The sequence below is a fragment of the Melozone crissalis genome, unplaced genomic scaffold, assembly GCF_028551555.1.
Source record: "Melozone crissalis strain CALT ecotype California unplaced genomic scaffold, PUWL_Pcris_2 ptg000063l_1, whole genome shotgun sequence".
In the NCBI taxonomy this organism is placed as follows: domain Eukaryota; kingdom Metazoa; phylum Chordata; class Aves; order Passeriformes; family Passerellidae; genus Melozone; species Melozone crissalis.
This window is the reverse complement of record NW_026535841.1, coordinates 13,488,858-13,505,816: the sequence shown is the minus strand read 5'-3', so window position 1 is coordinate 13,505,816 and position 16,959 is coordinate 13,488,858. Positions and strand designations below refer to the sequence as shown.

Genomic DNA, 16,959 nt, shown 5'->3' with positions numbered 1-16,959 from the left:
TACCTAATTGATTAAGAATTAATGTTCTCCTACAGCAGGAATGCCTTCAGGTTGTTAGTTTTAAGTAGGAGAACAGCAGGTTTCCCACAGCCAAGGGCAGGAGATGCTGTGGGCAGGGGTTTGGTGCCGTGGGAGGGCCAGTGGTATAGGACTGCTTGTCAGGGGAAATGAGTCTGGGAGAAGAAGTGAGCTGGCATCAGCTGCTGGGGTGAGCAGTGCAGCCAGGTAGGACCTGAGGGGTCCTGGCAGACAAGATCCGAGGGTCAGTTTAGGCTAGAGGGGACCAGCAAAGACCCTGCCTGTTCTTACAGCAAGACAAATGTTCAGACAATGGGAACCTGGGATCTGTCCCTTTCCAAGCAGAGGGGCAGGGATCCCAAACAAACGCCCCAGGATGGGCTCAGCTGGGGGCCTGGCAGTTCCGTGTCTGTATTTTGCCCTTGCTTGTTCCCTGTGAGTGCCACCCGGGAGTGGCGGTGGCGCGGCCGAGCCTCTGGTCCCTGTGCGGTGCTGCTCCATAACTGCATGGCTTGAGACTCACCCACACCTCGCCTCTGCATCCTGTCCCACTGGGCCCCAGGGACCCCGGCCTGGGGAGAGAGGGGGGCAGGGGGCTTGCAGAGAGCTCCAGGAGGGACAGCAGGACGCTCCCCTCTCCCCATGTAGCCTGACCCACGCTGGCAGCTCTGGGGGCTGCCTGCACCCTGTCACCACCCCACAAATCCAGGCACATCTTTCTCATCAAGTGTTTTCGTGGGGTACTGCTTCTTCCTTCCCTGATTTCCTTTATGGGAAACCGCCCCGGCCTCCAGATTCCTGGCACACTGACTTTTGCTGTGTGTGCATAGGGACCCCTCATCCAAATGACTTTCCTCCCGTCCCCATGCCGAGCCTGGCTGGGCTGGGAGCACAGCCCCTGCTCCTTGGAGATGCTCCCTGGGGCTCAGTGAAAAACCCTTGTCCCCTGGCCCTGGGGAACCTTCCCAAAGCCCAGATCCCAGAGTGAGTCCCATCCGTCCCACGCCAGCCCCCGCCGAGCCCCGGGGCGGGATGGAGCGGGAGGAGGAGGAGGAGGAGGACGGGTGCATCGCAGTGCTTTAAAGAACAAGATGACAAAGTTTGTTGCTTTGCGAGAATGTGCTGACTGTTTGTTTCTTCCCTTCTCCCTTGTCTCCTTTCTCCCCCTTTCCCCGTCCCCCCCATCTTTCTTCTCATTTGGCTCCCCCCCATCTCCCGACCCCTCTCTTCTCCCTCTCCCGTATCTCCCAGGGCTAATCAGTTGTAGGAGCCAGTCGGTCCAAGAGAATTCCAGTACCAACATGGGGTTGGAGGCAATAATTAGGAAAGCCCTAATGGGTAAATATGACGAGCAGTGGGAAGAGCGCTCACCTCTCAGTGCCAATGCTTTTAACTCTCTGAATGCCAGTGCAAGCCTGCCCGCTGCTATGCCCATAACTCCTGCTGATGGACGAAACGAGGACGTGCGCTCCTTGCCAGGTCTGCAGCCCTCTCCACCTTCACTCTCTCTGTGTTATTAATTCTCAGCCCTTTTATCTCCCCATTTACAGGGGGGATTTATTCCTCCCCTCCCCATTTTTGTTCATTTTGGTTTTCTTCTCTCCCCTCCCTGCCCCAGCTTTGAGCTTTGTGGATCTGCTGATTAATCCTGTTTGATGTTAATTTAATAGTCTCCAAAGGTGCTGTTGCTTTCTCTAAACCACTGACTTGCTCCTTTCCATATTTGTTGGTTTTTAATATCTCCTTTTCCTATATTTTTTTTACATAATGGAGAAGTTTATGGGGGTGGAACTCCCCCACACCCAAAAAATCAAAAAGGCATAAACTTAAATAGCAAGCCCCTACTGTCTTTAAACCCCGAGTGGGATCACTGCTGCCAAAAGAGGGGAAGATGCTGAGAAGGGATGCTGTGAAGGACACAGGGCAGGGTAGCATTTTCCTCCCCACTCCAGTCTCTGGGAATGTCAGGGCAGAATCCAACCTGGGATGGGGATATGGGATCTGGGAGTGCCCTGGAGCAAGAGGGAGATTGTAAGGGAGCTAAAAGTGATGCCTGGGGGATGATCAGAGAGGAGAGCTGGGGGTGAGCTGCCCCATAGGCCCTGGTGGGGCTTGCAGAGCCCCATGGCAGGGTCTGCTCAGCTTTGAGGAGACTTGAGCAGAGATGAGAAGGTGGCTGCACAAATCCCCACTTAAGAAAGGGAGGGAGGAGAGCGAGCAGGGATGGATGGTGGAAGCATTTGTCCCCCACACACAGGGGCCTCATGCGAGTGCCCTGTCCCATGACACCACTGCCAGGGGTCACCCTCGGGAATCCAGGCACAGAGCCCCTGGCTCAGGAGTAGATCCTGGGTGCACACGTGCACCTTCCTCAGGTCAGCTCACCCCTCTCTGGGTCACCTAACACCAGGCACTCTAAAGCTTTTTGCAGAAAAGCTTTTCTGGCTCCTGCATGAAACCAGCAGCTTCTTCCAGCTGTGCCTCCCCATGCCTGGTGGATGGCAGGGTGGGATGCAGGGCCCATCCATCCCTCCCCCTTGGGAGGGATGCTCCCCCAAGGGAGCTGAGCTCACCTGCCCCAGAGAGCCTCTTCTGGCTTCAAACCTTTTAAAAACCAAACATCCCCAGGGATTCTGCTGTAAGGAGGGATGAAAGACCATCCTGGCCATGCAGACCATGAGAATGGGGAGTGTGCTCAGGGCTCTGGCACCCCACAGCTCCGGGGGTTCGGTGTGTGTGTGGCAGCACACGGAGCCGTTTGTGAGCCGCAATTGTGGGCTGAGCCACGAGCCAGCTCGGGAGCAGATCCTGCAGGGAAACGGCCAAAGCCACACGGCCTCTCTGCCCCACGTCCCTCCATGGGACAGTTGGTGGCACCAACCCCCAAAGTGGAGCAGCCCAGGAGGGAGCAGAACCCTCCTCCACCCGCCCCACCGCCATTCCCCGCCGTGCTGCCGTCGGCCCGGGGTGAGCTTTCCTCCTGCCACGAGCCATTTTTGCAAAGCTCCTGAAAGGGAAGCGCTGGGATCCCGCACCCCCTCCCAAGCCCCGAGCGCTGTCACGAGGAGCCGGGTGACAGCGGGTGCCTCTCTTTGCAGGAGGAGGGGGGAAGCCAAAGATCGCTGCCAGACCCAACAGCCGCAAGGCCAAGTCTCCGGCGCCGGGCCTGTCCTCGGGCGAGCGGCCGCCCTCGGTGTCCTCGGTGCACTCGGAGGGCGACTGCAACCGCAGGACTCCGCTCACCAACCGCGTCTGGGAGGACAGGCCGTCGTCCGCAGGTAGGGCAGGAGGGGACGGTCCCCAAAGCGGCCGTGCCACCCTGGCAGGGCCCTGGGGAGGCTGCAGGGACGGGGACACGGCCGCGCCGGTGCTGACTCTGCTCCCTCCTCCGCGCAGGTTCGACGCCGTTCCCCTACAACCCGCTGACCATGCGGCTCCCCAGCGGGGTGGTGACGGCAGCGCCCAGCGCCCCGCTGCCACAGGGCACCCCCGGCAGCCAGCACCACGCCTGGGACGAGGAGCCCAAGCCCCTGCTCTGCTCCCAGTACGAAACCCTTTCGGACAGTGAATGAGAGGAGCCAGGGGCAGGGAGACGGCGACCAAACCCGGGGCACGGGGAGCGAGCGGGACACCCGGGGCGAGCGCCCACCACCCCGGCCCCGCCGGCTCTCACGAGCGAAGATGCAGGAGCAGAGTTGTTTCATTTTTCCCTTTTGCTTTTTTTTTTTTTTCTTTTAATCCCTTCTCTCCCAGCCAGCCATATTGGTGGGGATGATGGTTTTGGGTTTTTTTTTTCTTTTTTTTTTTTTAATTTTGTTTGGGTTATTTTTTTTTTTCTTTCTCAACATCTGGAAATTTCTGCATCCTCTTCGGTCTGATAAAGAAAAGAAAAAAGCCTTAACGAGACAAAACCCAAGGAACCCATCTTCGATCTTGGCAGCCGTGCTGGGTGGTGACCCCGTGCTCCAGAGGGACCGTGAGCGGCCGTGTGTCCGTCCCGGGCCGTGTGTCCGTCCCGGGCCGTGTGTCCATCCCGGGCCGTGTGTCCGTCCCGGGCCGTGTGTCCGTCCGGGGCCGTTGGGACACTCTGCCGGCCCCGACCCACCAGGGCTGCGGGATGTTCTGCGGAGCTGGCAGCGGGCAGGGGATGCTCCCCCGGACCCGGCCATGGGGATGTGCCTCAGAATTGCAAAACCTCGAGCAGGTTAAAGAGAAGATTTAAAAAACCACAAACGAACGGTTGAGAAGTGAAAGAGGACGGAGCGCCCCGGGTCGGTTCCCTGGCTGATCCCAGGGCTGGTGCCCGGCATTCCCGTGTCACAGGACGGATCAGCCCCGCCACGACACGCCTCGAACATGGCTGGGAGGAGCGGGCAGGGGAGGGAAAGAAGAGCTGTTTCTTAACAAAAAACCCACAAGAAATCCTGGCCCCTTGGATGGAAGCAATCCCGGGTCCCTCGGAGCGGGCAGGGACGTCCCGGGCTGGCTCACGCTGCCCACCCAGGGGCTCGGTTGCTTTAAGTGCATTGTTTTCTGAATGGTGAGAAAAGGCAATTGTAAATTGTATTGGTCTACAGGGTATATTTTTGATACCTTCAGTGAATTATGTCAATATTTTACGCAAGGAAGGACTTAAACAAAACACAGTATTACATGCTGTAAAAGAGGTTCTGTTCTTACATGGAGGCTTTGATGCATTTGTCCATTGTATGGAAGGGTTTAAAAAAAAAAAAGAAGGTAACAATGATCCATCACAGTTATCTGGGAGTCAGGAGAATGTATGTACTTAGTTTAAAAAAAAAAAACCAAACAAAAATCTTGCCATGGTTGCAGGGCCCCCCCGTTACACACACCTTTGCTGGTTGTAAACGTTGATTCTCCAGAGCCCTCCAAGCTGGCCAGGGCAGGGCAGAGTGGGCAGGAGGCCAGCGTGGCAGGGAGTTCACAGGAAACTTTAAAAAAAAAAAAAAAAAGGAAAAAAAGTTAAAAAAAAGTTTTTATTGTATTTTTGTGATACACACGAATGCTCTACTTTACATTATTTTTTTCATTCCATGACGTTGGCTCATATCTGCAGTTACATGGTTAAAGAACAAAAATATTAGACTTTTTTTCATTCACTTCTGCTTTCTCGCTCTGGGGGGAAAAACAAATGGCAAAAAAAGGATAAAAAAAAATAAAATGTATTAAATGCTTTGCATTCTATACGCTAGAGGAGCCCCAGCCCGGCGCAGCCCCGCCGCCTCCGGCAGCCCCGCGGGCTCAGGCGCCCTCACCTTCCCCACGGATCTTTCTTTTCCCCCTGCAACGTTCCCAGGTTGATTCTGATTTCAAAGCAAGAGAATGATGGTGTTTGTTGTTTGTTTGGGGTTTGTTTTGTTTGTTTTTTTTTTCCTGTTGGGTTTTATTTTTTGTCTTGTTTTTTTACAATGTACAGGTTTTTAAATGTTCATCAATGTTTGTGTCTTTTCTGTTGTGCTTTTATTTTTTTTTTTTTTTAAGAAAAAAATCCGAGACAATGCACAAGCGATGTGGAAAGTTTTTGCGTTCCCAGGTTATTGCTGCTGGTGTCTCTGTGGCTCTGAGCTGTACAAACTCACAGAGCTGATGTCTGGGCAAAACGCTATTAAAATGTTGCAGATTCTGCTGGGAAAAAAAAGAATTATCCAAATCTGACCCATCTTCAAAGCCGCCTCCTTAGCTGATTCGGAAAAAATAGCGGAAAAAACCCCAACCACAACAAAGAATAAAGTTCCCACTTGGCACAGTAGCAATACTGTGTGCTGCTTGGTGTCTGCAGGCGTGCAGGAAGGCGCAGCGAGCGATGGACGGTGGCTGCAGAGCTGGCAGTGCCACCAGGCCCTGCCAGGGACCCAGCGAGGCTGAGCCGTGCCCAGAGGGGCGGCAGGAGGGCCCTGGAGCTGCCCTGGGCTCTCACAGGGTAGGTGGGGAGCACGCCAGGGTGGAGGTGCTGGGGCGGCATTCGGGTCTGGCACCCCGTGGGCACCTCGTGGGCACCCCAGGCCAGCCCTGCAGCGAGTGTGGGGACATCAGGGAGGGCCAGGAGCTGCAGAGCTGCCTTGGCTCCCCCCAGCTGGGCAGGGTTGGGCTGCACTCCCTGTTAGAGCCACGGGCAGCGTTCACCAGGGCTGGGCTGCGCTCCTGTTACCGCCACGGGCAGCACCCCGAGCTGTGGGATGGAGGGAAGAGCCTGTGCCACCCTCCAGTGCCACCCCAGAGCTGTGCTTCTCTCCTCCTCTCACTCCCACTGTTTTCTGTGTGTGAAGGTGAGGGGCTGGGGCTGGCCAAAGCAGAGCAATGCCTGAGGCTGTGCCACGAGCATGGCAGAACAGTTCCAAGGTATTGGTGAGGGTGTTCAGCCCTTATGGGGTTTGTGGCTCAGTGCTGATGGATGGATGGATGGATGGATGGATGGATGGATGGATGGGCGGGCAGGTGTCACCCAGCTGCTGGGCAGGGCAGTGTGTGCAGGAGGGGACTGGGAGGATGTGAAGGTGACACTGAGATGGTGCAGGGCTCCAGCAGCCTCACCCCCTGCTCAGTGGGATCCTTTGCCTTTGTTCCTGAAAGGGGAACATGACAACATTGCTGCTGTTCCCAGATCTGTGCAGGAGCTCAGGCCCTGGCTGTGCCTTGTGCCCCCATCCCACCTGCCCTAGGCTGGGGGAGCAGCCCAGGGATGCAGGAGAGCAGCTGAGGCCAGCACAGGTGGGTTTTGCTCCAGTGGGATCTTACTTGTGGGGAGCCCCCCTTGCTGAGAGCTCAGCCCCACGCTTGGCCACAGCACTGCTTGGTTTTGGCACTCTCTGTCTTGCTGTGCCTCCATTGCTGGTCTCCCCATGCACCCCATCCCCACCCAGCCCACCTGGAGCTGCCTGTGGCTGGCAGCAGCAGGGACAGGGGTGGAGGGACTCTGAGGAGAGCGCTGGAGCAGCAGCAGCTCCCACTGGGGAGCTCTGAGCCCCCGTGCTGTGGTGCATTAGCGGAGCATCCTCCTGCTGCAGGTTAATTAATTTGTGTCACATCCATGGCCTGGCAGTGTGTGGGCAGGAGGCCCAGAGATGCTTGGTGAGGATCCCCCCCGGACCTGGAGGCTGCAGAGGGATGGCCCCACTTCACCTGCTCAGGACCCAGGGGAGGGTGGTTTTGGGGAAGGAGGAGCTGCTGCTCCTGTAGGTTGTGATGTTCCCCCTCTGGCTCTCCTTCTCCCCACCAGGGCATCCCCAAGCACCCCAAAATCTCACAGCAGGGTCTGACAGCACCAGCTCGTGCTGCCCAGGAGAAACTCACATTTAAACTATTCCAAAACCCCAAGTTTAAACTTAACTTTTACCAACTTTGTAACTTGTACAACCGCAAACAAATCACTGCAAAATTTGTCTCTTGAACTGTACTGGGAGGGGGAAATCTCTGTGGGTGTACCCAGCCTGAGCGCAGCTGCTGCGCAGGGACCTGTGCAGAGCCCAGCAGGTGTAAATAATGGCACAGCTTGCTGCAAGGGGAGGGAGGTTCTGCTCCAGGTGGGTTTGTTCACTGTCACAGCGAGCGAGCTCCGCCGTGCTGGTTCCCTAATAAACGAGCAAACAAACCAACCCAACCCAAAGTTCTTTGGCAGCAGAAAGCAGCTCCTGCTGAGGGTGTGTGTGAGCTGCTCATGGTGAGGGTGGGAGGGTGAAGGGACCCCTGTGCTGGCACTGATGGGGTGTCCGAGGTGGAATGGGCTGAGGGGACCAAGGGGTGATGGCAGCAGGGGTTTGCCCGTGTATGAGGGCACAATGAGCACCCCTAGACCCCTGTCTCATTCACCCAGGGCTGTAGGAAATTTGGGGGGAGGCTAATGAGTGACTGCCTAGTTAAGAAGTAAAACCTAGTTAAGAAGCCCTGGGGTCTGTTGGTGGGTCTGAATTGCTTTACCTCCAACACCTGTCCCGTGAGGTGTGATTGAATTCAGCTGGGAGTGCCCAGGTCCCCTCCCACAGTGATGCCGTGGGCTGGGGAGCACTTCCCACTGCTGAGGGTGGGATTGATGGGTGGGGGTCACTGAGCCCAGGGGAATGGCTCTGCACGAGCACTGATTGATGGCTGTATGGAATTCAGTCCCTTGAATGGCTGTCAGGTGGTTTGAGGGCCTTCAGCTGCCTTTCCTGGGGCTCAGAAATGGATTTTACATAGATGATGTTTTCCTGAGCACAGCAATGAGCATTTCAGCTGGGGTGTATCCCTGCCTTCTGCCAGCACTGCTGTGTCTGCCCAAGGGATATCCAAAAGGTTTCTTTCTCCATTCTGCTGAGATTGACCCTGGATCATCTGGATTGCTGAGACACCCTCTGAAATCCCTCCAGGTATGTACCCACACTGGCCAAATCTGCCTCCTCCTGTCTCCATGTGCTCCTCCAGCAACCAGCTGCCATGGCAATGCACCAGGCAGACACTGCTGCCTCTTAAAAATCAGCCTGAAGATCTCTTGAGACCAGAGATTTTGTTGAAAAACCTTCATGGAAAGGCCTTCGCCACTCTGAAAGCAATTAGAGTAAGTTAATAACCAGTACAAACAGGAGCTGGGCTGTTCAACCTCTCACATCAGGGTTTAAATGCTGACAAGGGCTGACAGCCATCTCCCTGGTCAATAATTCACACTGATGCTGAAGAAAGAGAAGGTGGGAAAACTCTCAATTGAAGGGCAACACTTAGAATTTAATGATGGAAAACTTTAGGTCTACTTGCAATGCTCTTACATAAAAAGATGAAAATGAAATGGGACAAAAGCAGATGGCTTTGAAAACCAGCAATAAAAATATGCCAGCAATCCACACTCACTTGTATTTTAAGTGGCAGACGAGTTTCTGAGGAGAAAGGGAAGATAAAAGATGGCCCTGATACCTTTGCTCTTTGAGAAGGTGCAGGAGCATTGTGACCTTCTGGTGACGAATTGGTGTTGAGTCAGGATAAGAGATTTTTTTTATTATTATTATTTTTGAAAGAATTAAACAAGAAGATGTTTGTGGTTTGGGGTTTTTTTTTAGCTAGGCCAGGCAGAGTGATGAGAGTAGGCAGAAAAGGGCACGAGGTGGAGGCTGCCCTTGCTGTGCACCCCAGGACCTGCACTGGGCACCAGCACCATCCCACAGGGGCCCTGTGGGTGATGGGGGGACTGGGATGCAGCTGGGGTACCCAGCCATGAGCAGGGCAAGGTTTGACTTTTAAAAGGGTTCAAATCACAGCAGAATTCCAGACATACAAATCACAGCAGAATTCCAGACCTACAAATCACAGCAGAATTCCAGAGCTCTGTGCTGGCAGCACCAGCCCATGGTGTCACGCCACCATGGTGGCCCACAGCCCTCACTCACCAGCCCAGCTTGGCCAGAGGCTGTTCCTGGGCTCTGCACAGCAGGAAGCATTTTACACTCCCCTGACAACTGCAATCCAAATAGCCATCCATCAGTTCTTGTGATTTGCCATGGCATTATATATGCTCTGTGATAATGATGCAGAGGGCTAAAGAGCTGATCTTGGCAGGAGATGAGACGGGGTAGGCTGGCAAGTGACTTGGAAGGAAAATAGAGCAGCTTTTGCTGGGATGCTGGCTCTTATCAGCCCTGGGGCCCTGGAGGGTGCTGGGCAGAGGTGCCCAGGCTGGCTGAGCTCTGCCTGCCTTCTGTGCCTTCTGGGGAGAATCGGGTCCATGAGAGACTTGGGAATGAGTGTCACTATGTGCCTGTGTGAGTAACAGCTGAATTAATTGTCAGGTTTATTTATCCTCTCATTTTTTGGCCTCCTGCAATTACCAAAAAGGATTTGTCAGGACTCCAGGCAGTGGAGTGGTAATAAATCACTGGCCACGGACAGGAGTTGGAGCAGTTGTATCTGGAGTGATCTGAGGTTGGTGTTGGTGTTACTGAAGGGCGAGTGCTCAGAGGGGCTGGGAGCCTGCAGCACTGGCAAATAACCAACACACCAACCAGCCAGCCCTGCAGAAGTAGCCCTGAAATGAAATCCATGGGCACACAGTTCTGCAGCTGTGGAGAAACCCCCTGGCAGGGATGCAGGGGAGGTGCAGCCTGGGCAGCCCCAGTGCATGGCACATTGCAGGCCCTGCAGGGCTGCAGGTCCCTTCCCCTGGTGGCACCAGGTGACCAACGCCACCCTGTGAAATTCACAGCATCTGCCTGCATGCCCTGAACTGGGAATCTGCAAAACAGAGCTGGAAGGTGAAATCCTTGTGCTGCAAGCACGGCACTTTCTGGCTGCCCTCCAGTACAGGAGGGTCTGGATCCCACCGAGGAGGGTCCGTGCTCATCCCAGTGCAGGCACAGGCCCCCCCAGAGGCTTTCCCCTTGGGAAAGGAGAGGAGGCAGGAAGGGCTGCCCGTGGTGCTGGGGGGGCCAGCCCGGAGTCAGCCCCAGCACGGTGAGTGCCTCAGTCACACTCTGCTCCCAGGGCTGCTGTGTTTCCCTGTTTGGAAATCATCCCCCGTCCCTCTGCAAATGCAGGGAACCTGACGGAGCCCAGGGTGTTGCAGGCGTGGTAAGCTCCATCTGGAGAGCTGTCTGCTTTGAAGTCAGATGCTGTTTTAAACTCTGCAGGGTACTTTTGCTTAGGGAAAGCAGCAGTTGTCAGTACAGACTGATCTTGGTCCAGAAATTTTTGCTGCTCCCCAACTTCTTTTCATATTTATTAGTCATTTGCAATCTCTTTGATGACTAAATGCATGTTCAGCTTGGAGGAGACTGTTGCAATATTTGCTAAAGTAAGTCAGGGCAGAGGCAATGCTGGCCACACTGGCCATGCTAACGATGGTGCATCTAGATTAGTCATTATTAATTGCCATGGCAGCCCCAGTGCTCCTGAGCAGATGCTGAGGAAACTCGTGGAGCCAGCAGGAGCCCTGGGGAGGTTGTTCTGAGGTCTCACTTGTGGGCAGTTGTTCCATAAGCTGCAGGTCAGTATTTGTGGAAAACGTTGTGCCCATGGGAGAGGGGCAGTGCCAGGAGCTTCTGGGGGCTCCTCTCCTGCCTCCGATGGCACAGGAGGAGGGAAGGCTGCATGAAGAGGAAATAACTGAGCAGCACCGTCCAGGAGGCTGCTGCTGAAGACACTCCATCCTAATTGAACACGTTCCTCCAACTGCTCTGTGCAGCCGTCAGCAGGTGTGGCCTGATGGGCCCCAAATCCAGCGAGACAGGGATTCTGAAGAGGTTTGGACTCCACTGACTCAGGTGTTTGTTTGCAAAAGTCCAGACTTCAGCTGTGAAACCCTGATCCAGCTCTGCCCAAGGCCCAGGAGCGTTTTCTGCTGCTGTTTCATCCTGAGCCCTGTACAGAAAGCGAAGCAGCTGCCAGAGGTCAGGCACGAGGAACCTGGTCGGTGTGTGCCTCAAGATGGGTGCCAGGTCTGGATCTGCATTCCAGTTGGACCAAAGCAGAGCTTTCCCCCATGGGGATATTAATCCTGGGCCTTGGCTTAGAGCCATCTCCAGCTTTCATGTTTTTGGAACTGGAAAAGAGCACCATTCTGTTCAAGGGAAGAACAAGTCCTTATATCCCAGTGAGCAGTCACAACTGGCTCCTGAGCACTCAAACCCATCTAACTCCACCCCACTGGACTCACCTTTAAGCTACCAGTCTCCATGGGCTGCCAGAACATCCTGTTCCCCTTCAGGCCAGCCAGAGCCCCTGAGCTGGAGCTGCCTCCTCCATTCACTGCTGAAGGAGAAACCAAACAGCAGAGGCTGGAAACCAAATAGCAGGGGTTGCTCTTGGGTCTCTTTGAGGGGGAGGGCAGCCTTTTTATAAGGTTCAGATGTTGCTTTCTGCCCCAGGCCATGTTGGGAAGTAAAGCAGAGTGTGTTAATGTTGGCTGGAACAGGCTCCAATGAAGCAGGTTTGTTTCCTGGGGGAATGGGGGAGATGGGCCAGCATGGGAGCCACAGGCATGGGCAAGGAGTCACCCCTGGCTGAGCTTCTCTTATTCTCTAAAATCTCCCAGCAGTGAGGGTGGCTTTGGCCAGCCACCTCTCCAGGCTCTTGGGTACCTGCTGCCCCTGGCCAGTGGCACTCACAGGGAGAGCTGGTCCCAGTGCTGAGCTGATGGGATCCTTCTGGATCTGTTCCCTGTTGGGAGATGTGGAGGTGGAGCACTCTGTGAAGGGCAAGGCTGTTCTCCAGATGTTCTTTTTCACCATTAGGCAGTATTTAAACACATTGTGATTTCCCTCCCCGCTTCTTTCAGAGTGCACACAGAGGAGAGACCCTGGGAGGAGTGCAGTGAGGGGCAGGGGGAGGGCGAGGGAAACCTTCCCCAAAAGTGCTGAGTGGGGCTGCCCATGGGCAGAGCTGGGCTCCAGAGGGTCCCTGCCAAGCCTGGGGGCCTTGGGAAGAACACGTGGCTCATTACCAGAGTGCCTCGGCCAGGGCTGGGCTCACACACGGGGCTGGTGCTGCCAGAACAAGTCCCAGGGGACTCAGAAAGGAGAGCTCAGGGCAGAGCTCTGCTCAGCAAAGCACCCCGAGCCTCAAGGGCTGCTCCTCCATCCCCTGCTCCACTCCACCTTCAGTCCATGTGCAAAACAGGCTCCCACTAGAGCTGGAAGGATGCTCAACTCCTCTCCTGGACACTGAGGGACCTGTGTGGCTCTGGGTGCTCTCTCCTCTGGCTCAATGTGTCTCAGGGTAAAGCTGCTGCTCAACCAGCCAAGGGTGCTCCAAGAGACACCACCATCCCAAAATGCCTCATTCACAGCTGGACTGGAAGGTAAAACCCCAGCTCTGCCCATCCAAGGCCATCCTCCTCAGCCACAACAGCCCCATAACATGATGTGCATCGTGGCCTCTGCGAGCCGTGCTCGTCAGCAGATAAAATAAATATCCTGGAAGTGCAGGCGCTAAAAAAGAATCGCTGTCGGAAGCACAGCGAAACCCATCTGTGAGTGGAAGAGGTCAAAGAAGAATACAAAGGCTTTTATTTCCTGGAGGCATTTGTCAGCAAGACAAATGTGGGTTTTTTAAAATTTGCTGCCATTTCCTAGCTGGCCGCCCACGCGAGCGCCAAATGGACTTTCACTCACACAAAGCCGAGTGCTGGCTTGTGTCCTTTGTAATCCAACGCTCAGGAATCAGGAGAGGAGTCGGCTGGATCCCTGTTTGTTATCAGTAACTGGGGGCATATTTAAAGGATATGGGCAGATTTCAACACTACATCTATAACTAGTTTATTGCTGGCGTGTTCCTCTCTTGCCCGTATTATTTATGTTGAAAATGATAAATGAGGGATTGATGATTCTGGCTGGTTCATGAATAATCAGGTTATTTCACTGCAGAGCCCCAGGGGAAGGTAATGTTTCCACAATCTTCCATCAAAGAGCAAGCAGCTTGCACACGCGTGTGTGTCTGTTGTTCATTCCTCCACTGCTTTGTGTGGGTTTTGGTGTGGGTCTGCAACTCCCTCTGCAAGTTACCTATGGCCAGGCACTCCATGCTGCATCCCAGCCCAAAATGTTCCCCAGTCTACACAGTCCCTTGGCTTGACCCTTTCCCAGTCCCTTGACCATCAACACGGGGTGCTTGGAGCAGTTTGGTCTCCAGAGAAGGAGTGATGGGCATTTCAATGTCCTGGGATAGGAGGATGCAGCCAGAAGCCCTGGGGAGAGGGGCATGGAGAGCCCCAACCACAGCAGATAACTTGCACGGAGCCCTTTTGTATTTCAAGGAGCTGCAAATAGCTGCTGGTCTCAGGATTTGCTTGTGAGACAGGAAGAACCTTGGGGAGATGATCTGAATGTTTATGTATATAGAAATGTCTAATCACCAGGCTCAGAACAGGCTCAGGAAGGGAATCTGGAGGTGGTTAGCTGGAGAGGAGGATATTTTTATGCTAGAAATGTGCTGTCCGCCTGTTTGCAGGGTAGGAAGGATACGATGAGAATCAAAGGCTTGGCAGGATGAGCATTTTCATCCTCGTAGATGTGAACTCCCCATCTGCCGTGGACTCCAAGGCGTGGAACTGTTTAGCTCAAATATCATTATTAGAAGCAGAAAATAGAGCCCATAAAACTCCCTCCTTACACCCCAAAAAAGCAATTCCAGGACCCTTTATCCTGCTTGAGAACAAGCCATTCCTGCATTAATTTCCCTGCTGTGGCTGGGCTTGCTGCCAGCAGAAGGAGGCTCAGTGCTTTGGCAGAAGATGCACGGCCTGGGGCAGGTCCTTGCTCCTCTGCAGTGTCACCACTCCAGGGATTTAGAAACAGAGCTGGGGCTGGGCAGTGTGGGGCCAAGCCACGCTCCTGCCAGGCTGTGGAGGATTGGCAGGGGCTGCATCTGCAGTGGGAATTGCTCCCACTGGGATGGAATGGGATGGAAACCAGAACTGGATCCACGTCCCATGGCTGGGCAGACACTGCTGGCAGTGCCAGCCTTGGAAGTCACCATCCTGCCACCCTGCCAAGCACCCAGAGGCCCCATGCAGCACCCTGGGGGCTCAGCTGCTGAGGCCAAGGTGTCCCCGGGGCACTGAACCTGACACACGGGACGCCAGGGGGCTGCAGAGCCGCATCTGAAGCACCCCAGGTGGATTCAGCCATCCTGGAATGGTTTCTGGGGGAGACAGTTGTGAAGCCACAGGGTCAGCTCAGGGGACAGAGATGTATCTGCTGTGACAGTCTTCCATTCCAGTCTCCCCACAGAGCTGCATTAAGTGACAGTTCAGTGCCCTGTGCCAGAGGAGGCGGTTCTATAGGTGGCCATCACTCCAGGCATGCTTCTGGTGACTCCTTCACACTGCAAGAGATTCCTGACATTTTTGAGGACAATATAAGCTCCAGCTGCTTGGCATTGCCTACAACTTCCAAAGACCCTCCTGCAGATCCAGGCTGTGCCATTGCCATCTGCTGATGGAGAGCACCGACCCAGCCTAAGGTCTCACACGTGGTATTTGGACTGATGGTTTGGCAGCAGGGGGACGTTTTTACTGCTCCAGTATCAGGTAAGGGTCTTTCTCTAGCAAATCTTTCCATTGTTTGTTAACTGTAAATAGCTGTGGATGAAATTTGATGAAGGCATCTATTGTTTCCTTACAGCTCTGCTTTGTTGAGTGGAATAGGGATCTCAGCCATGTGGAGTTTTATTATTATTTAATTTGTAGCTGCCCATAATCAGCAAATTCTTTTAGGTGAGGCTTTTGGCATTTTATATTCAGCATTCTTGCTGTCTGTAAAACCAGCCTAAACCTTTCCTTCTGTTCCTAAAGGCATCTAGTTTAAATTCAAAGTCCATCCATTATAACTTCAGCACCTTGTAATCCCTCAGAGATATGTGCAATTACTCTCTGAAATATCCCAGGAGCAAAACTAATACCAAGCATCATCTGCTTAAATTCACAACATCCAACTAGCACAGTAAAAGCCACTAGCTTAGGGGTTAGCTCATCTGAGCACACTTGCCAAAACACATATCCTGCATCTAATACTGCTTTTGCTGCTGAGGATTTAGCTGCCACCTCAGGAATCTTCATTGGACAGCACTCACATTTTATGGTTTTATTTAAATAGCAGGAGTGGATGCACATGTCCTCCATCTGGCATTTGGGTGTCAGCCAGTGAGCTCGCCCGGCCTGCACAGCCCCTGCCTTCTCCAAGTTGTGTTTCCTCAGGTTCTCAGCCATGAGCTTGTCTCCATCCTTCATCCTAGGAGCAGTTCAGCCATAATTTCTGTCAGAGGCTTGGGATGAAGGACACGGGCACTTACGCTGCAGCTGAAGCAAATTCTTGCATAACATGGCTTTGCTTCTCCTTTCCATTCCTTAGAGTTTTACAGCCCTTTTCATCCAAGCCTATTGACTTCATCCCTATAAATCCAATGATTTTTCCATAAGGATTAGTGTCAGATTCTCCCTGCAGACATCTTGGGTCTTGGAAGACAAAGGAGTGTTCTACTGAGGGCTGGCTGGTGAGCCTGAGGCATTTCCAGCCACGGCTTTGAAATGCACTGCATGGCCAGGCAGGGCTTCAGCCCCAGGGCACTCATCCACCACTGGGATCTGGGAAGCCAGGACATGGGAGGGATCCCAATAGTGCACTGGGATGTGGATACCTGGATATGAAATCAGCACTGTGTGGGTTCTTCCTGCCCTTGGAGGCCGTGGAAAAGCTGGGAGAGGAATTATCTAGATCCAACACCAGGGCTTCAAAGCTGGGTACAAGATGAAGCTGGAGAGGGAAATTTAGAGTGAAGAAATGGTCAAACGGACAACCAGGGAAATCCTGAAAGGTAAAACTGCCTCTGAGAGTTCCTCCTCAGCTTTTCAGCTTTCCCTGGGCACACAGAGCAGGGTTTGCACATCACAGCACTGACTGTGCCACAGCCACCCATCCATGGGAGCTGGGCTGAAATACACAGGCACCAGAAACAGAAAAAGGGCATTAGGCACCAAGGGATATGGAAGAGGAAGGAAACTCTGCACACATCAGCATGAGGGTTTGAGCATTTTATTATGATATATAAATTTTGTCTTCTTAAATTACTCTCTATGAGTTGAACAGAAAGGGATTATGGAGGAGGAAGGAATATACAAAAATAAAAGGATATTGTGAGCTACTGCATCACCACATATACAACAGTAAAGTACTTTACAAGCACTTAGAGAATCAGACTTACAAAAATAAAAATATGACACATCCTTATGCATTTCCACCACTTATAAGTTCTCTTCTTCCTTCTCTAACCTTCAGGCACCTTTCAATCCCATCCTCAGGTCACAACTCATATGATAGGATACTTTGCTCATTCTGATGGCCATTACAGTATCTGAAAAAGAATTAGTGCCTCCCAAGACTTATAAAATCCACTGGTAATAGAGCTTTAGGGGAGCTGTTTAGAACAGATCAATTTGTGAGTGATCAGGTGATCCTCAGGGAGCAGACT

General features: G+C 53.4%; 1 protein-coding gene across 1 annotated transcript in view; it reads left to right on the top strand.

Annotated features, from left to right (window-relative positions):
* Nucleotides 1-4,035, top strand: part of NCOR2 (nuclear receptor corepressor 2) — a 174,492-nt gene extending 170,457 nt beyond the window's left edge. The window contains exons 45-47 of the mRNA XM_054288473.1: nucleotides 1,270-1,497; nucleotides 3,117-3,296; nucleotides 3,415-4,035. Coding sequence (XP_054144448.1) covers nucleotides 1,270-1,497; nucleotides 3,117-3,296; nucleotides 3,415-3,590 — 584 coding nt within the window. The 3' untranslated portion in view covers nucleotides 3,591-4,035. The remainder of the gene's footprint in view (nucleotides 1-1,269; nucleotides 1,498-3,116; nucleotides 3,297-3,414) is intronic.
* The last annotated feature ends 12,924 nt before the right edge of the window (nucleotides 4,036-16,959 follow it).